This window comes from Limulus polyphemus, unplaced genomic scaffold (assembly GCF_000517525.1).
Source record: "Limulus polyphemus unplaced genomic scaffold, Limulus_polyphemus-2.1.2 Scaffold1725, whole genome shotgun sequence".
Taxonomy (NCBI): Eukaryota; Metazoa; Arthropoda; class Merostomata; order Xiphosura; family Limulidae; genus Limulus; species Limulus polyphemus.
Window position 1 is genome coordinate 111421 of NW_013667335.1, and position 6546 is coordinate 117966.

The window sequence follows — 6546 nt, forward strand, 5'->3', positions numbered from 1 at the left end:
TATTTCATGGTTATGAAATATTACCACAAAATACTCGTAAACTTCTAGTAAGTCAAAGTTCAATTGGAAAACGTTCTCTTTCGAGCATTAGTTCGCCTGCAGTAAGATTCTTATTATGCGTTATTTTATTAACGTAAAAACATACCCAGAAACCTTTTGCAAGCGTGAAAAACAACGGAAAATACCTCTAAAAATTCAAGGAAATCACTTCAATAATACAGTTTATAGGATTTAATACACTACGCGACACTTTACACATAAGTTCAAGTTTAATGTCACCATAAACCAAAGAAACTTTAATAATATATTTTTAGAAATACATAGATCTGTGTTCCATACACATATTTATTGCTTGAACATATATCTAGGACACACAACATTTACACACGAAAGTGAAATTTCAATATATTGTAACCATTCAAGATACTCTTATCTGTCAAGTTGAAGTTGTTGATTTCAGAATTGTGTATTTGTTATTCTTTTGCCATATTTCTGTCTTTCGAACTTATACTTTTAAATATCTTTGTTCACATTTGTAACCAACCTGTTGGTGTTTTAAAATATTCTTAATCATCAAGTTGGTATTATTAATTATCTCTAACCACCCTGTTGGTGTTTTTAGTTATTATTAACCACCCTGTTGCTGTTTGTAGTTATTATTAACCACCCTGTTGCTGTTTGTAGTTATTATTAACCATAAAGTTGGTATTTTTAATTATCTCTAACCACCCTGTTGCTGTTTTTAGTTATTATTAACCATAAAGTTGATGTTTTTTATTATCTCTAACCACCCTGTTGCTGTTTTTAGTTATTATTAACCATAATGTTGGTATTTTTAATTATCTGTAACCACCCTGTTGCTGTTTTTAGTTATTATTAACCATAAAGTTGGTATTTTTAATTATCTATAACCATCTTGTTAGTGTTTTTAGTTATTATTAACCATAAAGTTGTATTTTTAATTATCTATAACCATCCTGTTAGTGTTTTTAGTTATTATTAACCATAAACTTGGTGGTTTTAGTTATTATTAACCATAAAGTTGGTATTTTTAATTATCTATAACCATCTTGTTAGTGTTTTTAGTTATTATTAACCATAAACTTGGTACTTTTAATTATCTTTAACCATCCTGTTGGTGTTTTTAGTTATTATTAACCATAAAGTTGGTATTTTTAATTATCTGTTGGTGTTTTTCATAGTCCATAGCCATGATATTAGTGCATAGCTTTATCTTTAATGATCATATAAAAATGAAATATCCAAGCTCAATCGATTATTCACCAGTCTATCACACGACCAAGACGTTTGACACCCAGGGACAAAGGTTATTTAGTTATAACCAATGAGGATATTCTCATTTCGCCTAGTAAATATTAGATATTGGTATCTTTTTAGAATCCAAAAATATCTAGGTTAATATTTAAAATCGAAATAATTTTGAATGGATTTTATTGTATGTTAGCCGGGAATGGTTAAGAAGTCATGGTACGTGGTACTTTGTGGAATTCACAACTTTTGCATAAGATGACCAGCTAACAATGTATCATGACTTGCAAAACTTCCTCCGGTAAAAATGATATCAATCTTTGTATGTAAGCTATCACACGCTGAGGGGAATTAAATTTTTAATTAATATTACACTTTATTTGTTTTTTTTAATAGTTTATCGATATTGTGATTTAAATGTTAAGTAGCGTTTGTTTTCAGTTTCTCGTGACGTTAACAATTACAAGAAAGTCCTAATACATTCGACTATTATACGAATAAAAAAAACTCGTCTATGCGGACAATAACAGCATGCTTACGTGACATTATCGAGGAAATAATTACTTAATAAGCTTGAAACTACCTAATTAAACATCTACATATCTCCAAATATTCCAGCAAATGTCTTACGAAGATTTTTCATTGTATCATCTGGATCTTCTGGTCCTTTCTCTGGCACAGGCTGGGAATCCCGCCGAAATAATGAACTAGTCCCTCGGTCTGGAGGACGCGGTGGTACTACTGGCACTGCTGGTTGACCCGGACGCTGCATCGGGGGTTGCTGGCTAGGGCGTTGTTGTGTAGGCATCTGTACTGTAGGAGTTGGTGTTTGCCCTGATTCTGCGCTCCCGATTGAAGATTGAGAACCTCGTCGAGGAGCTGTTCCAGTGGAAGAAGGAGCACTAGCTTGGGGTGGTGCTGGTGGCACCCTCTGTTGAGTTACATTGCCACTTATTTGTGGTGCAGCTGATGGTGTTCTCTGCTGTGGGGCATTGCTACCAGCTTGCGGTGGTGGTGGCGGTGGTCCCCTTGGTTGAGGTGCTCCAACTTGTGATATAGGTGGTGCCCTCTGTTGAGAGTTATGGCGTTGCACTTGCGGTGTTCCAACCTTTAAAAACAGGATAAACAAAAAATGTATTGTTTGTGAGACTGAATATTATTGTAGCTTTTAAAATATTTCTAAATATAGTAGCTTCTTCTATAAGCCAGTTAACCGAAGAGTGTAATTGAAATTAACGCAGCCTATAAAGTAAAAACCCAGACAATTATTTTCACACATTGTCTTACAATATGAAAAATGGTATTGGCACGTGCGTAGACAGGATGAGTATGGCGGGTGCGATCGCATCCCTCCTAAATTGCACCTATATATATATATGCAGAGCATATTTAAAACGTGTAAAAATAGCCTAAAGATGCACCATTTTCAGTGAATAATACAAAACATTTTTGAAGGTTCATGCCCCTCGCCCCCCAGTACGTCTTTGCCACTTATTTCCTTTATTGCTTTAAAAGTAGTAACCCCTTTTATGGACATCTTCTTACGTATAAAGACGACTAGTGAAGTGTAGAGTCATATTTGTATGCTGCCTTCCCATTCTTGGCCTTTCTTGTTTTATACTATCAATGTATTATCTTTAGTGCTTCACTCATATAACACAGAACATTAGAACGTGAAAATGATTTTGTCAAAATCTGTTAATGTGTATTTTAATCAACCAAAACGGAAAATAAATAGTTAAAATAATACCTTTTCCACTTTTCTTTCCATAGAACCCTAATATTTCAAAATATCATATTGAAGTGTTCCAGCCTTACACGTACGTTGTACAAAAACACCTACCTTCTCACCTTTACATATATTTTCTATAAAAACGTTATGTTCATATGACAAGTCAGGAGAAACTGTTTCTATAGTAATATTTCCCAATCATGTTTTGCCAGTAAGCCAAGATGTATTACATACACATCACCATTATAAGAAGCCTAACTCCATTTCTTTGATTTGCTGACCCAAGTTGTACTGATGAACCTTGAATGGTCGAAACTGCAGTCAACAATAGAGGGCACGGCCAATCAAAGAATGCATTAGGCGTCACAGATTATATTTCCAATTTCACCTTTGAAAAAAAAAATGAAATAAATCTGTAAAGTATTCATTAAACAGCTGATCCGTTTAATAACATCCCATAATAACTTAGGTGCATAATATTATTCACACTCTTACAGCAGGTTAGGTTACTATAAATATTATATAAACATCAGCATTATAAGAAGCCTAACAGTATTTCTTGACTTGCTGACTTGAGTTGTGCTGTGTGTGCGGCGAATCAAAAAATGAATTGGGCCTCTACGTCACAGATTATATTTTCAATTTCACCTTTGGTGAAAAGAAAGACATTTGTAATATATTCATTGGCAATGATGCTTTATTTTCACAACCAAGAAAGATATACCATTCAAGGAAGTAAGTGCAGAGCTACTGGTAGTCAGCTTATTGAATAAATAATTACTGAATCAAACCAAATATCTCTTATAAACTGTTCTCGAGTGACTTTAATAAAGATTTTCAGGGAGTCGGTCATGGACCTCAAGCCGCCTATTATTATAACTATAGATCTAGGGGAGAGAGAGAGATCTTAATCTTAATTTATTTAGATCAGTAACGCTCAAGAAAACCTTAGGATGAAGCATTGTAAAAGTTAGGACTATGACTTGTAGAATTGGAATACAACAAAAATGGGCTAATAATGTAGTTTACAAAACGTGGTAACCTACCACTGGCTGATCTATTGCCTGAGTAATGTGATCACCTCTCGGTTGGTCATCGGTAGCAGTAGTCCCGCTTAAACTTGACCTAGGTGTTTGCTTGCTAAAGGAAGAAAGAAAAAAAAGGATATAAGCACTCGAATATCTATGTGTATAATTTTGTGTTCTCAGGATATAAGCACTCGAATATCTATGTGTATAGTTTTGTGTTCTCCCTACGTTTTCCTCTATAAACTAAGAGTTGAATGTAAAGTAAGTATTCCAGAAGTACCATTCAATGCCATAGCTAGAGTTCATCATTACTCTACACAAATCATCAATTACCTTTATATTTCAAACATTAAGCAATAAACATCTTACAGATGGGTTTCTTCCCTATAATTACGTAAGATTGGCTAAAGAAAGATATATCTTTGACTTAAATCATACACTTTAGTATCTTTCGTGCTTACATGTGGATTACCAAAAATCGGGTACGCAAGAAATTCCTATTATCGCAATAAACCTTTAATTTTTTTTATATGTATATTCAGTTTAAAGTTTATTGCAGCTACTTAAGTACTGCAACGAGAATCATGATTTCTAGATTGGAAGGTTCATTTTTTTCCTCTACAAATCATATATATTTAAACCACGTGACGTACTCTAGACCCAGGAATCCAGCCAATGAAGAGGTGACAGAACCTTGACGTGAATGCGACTCACGAGAGTGAATGGGTTGTTTCCCTTTGGTGTTTCTTTCAGTATGTCCAGTTTCTTGTTTCTCCACTGGTGGTTCTTGAGGTCTCTCACCACTGATGGGTACAAATTTCATTATATATTTTAGTTTAATCATTAGCTTCCTTTATGATTCAGTCTGATAAGATGGAAATGTCTAAAAACGTTCATTGAGAAACTACATTAGATAGTTCCTTGAAGTTTGGCTTCAGGGTTTTCTGTAATAATATGGAGTGTAACACTTCTGTTAGAAGAATGTTTCACTACTTGTTAAACTTCCTGTTACATCTCATTAGCAGAACAATTCGTTACAGTTTTGGTACAAATCACATACAACTGTGTGGTCGTAATATCTACAAAATTGCAGATCACATACAACTGTGTGGTCGTAATATCTACAAAATTACAGATCACATACAACTGTGTAGTCGTAATATCTACAAAATTACAGATCACATACAACTGTGTGGTCGTAATATCTACAAAATTACAGATCACATACAACTGTGTGGTCGTAATATCTACAAAATTACAGATCACATACAACTGTGTGGTCGTAATATCTACAAAATTACAGATCACATACAACTGTGTGGTCGTAATATCTACAAAATTACAGATCACATACAACTGTGTGGTCGTAATATCTACAAAATTACAGATCATATATAACTGTATGGTCGTAATATCTACAAAATTACAGATCGTACATAACTGTGTGGTCGTAATATCTACAAAATTATAGATCACATACAACTGTGTGGTCGTAATATCTAAAAATGTACAAATCATATACAACTTTAAAACATTTCAATGAAAGCTATTGATACTCTTCAGGAAGCATGCAGAAGCAGAAATGTGACATTGCAAGGCGGGGTGGAAAAACTCTTAGTTCCGATCAGGATATGATTTGTCAAATTTCCAGTTGGGGAGGGATAAAATACCCAAACAAGAAAACATATTGGCTGGCCGTGACAAATCTGTACAGAGAGACGATCAGTAAGTTACGGAACCGACTATTAAAAAATACATATTTTAATATATATATATTGTTTTATTACACAACATTCACGACAAGTACTTGCTCTTTTACGCGGCATAATGTCAAGAACTGATACAACAATAAAGGAAATATTGTACAAATTTTTATAGGGGGCGCTAGTGTTAATTTTTTTTTCTGTCAGATGGGATAAATCCACCCGGGGATGATAATTGAAAGTGTAGTCCAAAGGATAAAGAAAGCAGAGCCAGGGGAATCCCCCCCCCCATCACGTCGCACCTAGGTTCTAATTGCAGTGTTGCAAGACGTTTACACTGCGAGTTCAAGATTTACGATGCAGTTTAATAGCTTCACATCGTTTTCTTTTCACTTTTAACTTACCTCACGAGAGGCTTGCAAAACGTTTGCATTCTCTGAACAACAAGGTCTGAGATCTGTCGACGGTCTTCTTCTTGGCTGTCACCTAGTAGCGTCATGGATGAGTCGTTCACCTGTGGGTTTTTTTGTTAAAGAAATATTATAATAGCTAACTTGTTATGTCTGTAAGTTTTAGAACATCGGGTTTGCCTTCTCGTATTTGTTTCTTATTTAAGCATTGGGTCTACACACTTTTTTCCTTTTTTTTTATTTAGGTTATGGACAAAATTAGAAAGGAGAATAATTAAGTGCGGAGCTTGGACTGTCAAATTGAACGACACTTTATGTGCACGTGAAGATTAGCGGACTCTCGGGTTCTCGTCTGGTTAAGGTTTCCCTTGCTAATTCCATTGTATCTATCTATATATATATAT

The 6546-nt window shown here is 34.4% G+C and overlaps 1 protein-coding gene across 1 annotated transcript in view; it reads right to left on the bottom strand.

Moving 5' to 3' along the window:
* Positions 1 to 1398: 1398 nt before the first annotated feature.
* Positions 1399 to 6546, bottom strand: part of LOC106464715 (synapsin-like) — a gene marked incomplete at its 5' end in the record, with an annotated part of 81479 nt that continues 76331 nt past the window's right edge. Inside the window, 4 exons of the mRNA XM_022392477.1 lie at positions 1399 to 2377; positions 4048 to 4141; positions 4683 to 4832; positions 6137 to 6246. Coding sequence (XP_022248185.1) covers positions 1865 to 2377; positions 4048 to 4141; positions 4683 to 4832; positions 6137 to 6246 — 867 coding nt within the window. The remainder of the gene's footprint in view (positions 2378 to 4047; positions 4142 to 4682; positions 4833 to 6136; positions 6247 to 6546) is intronic.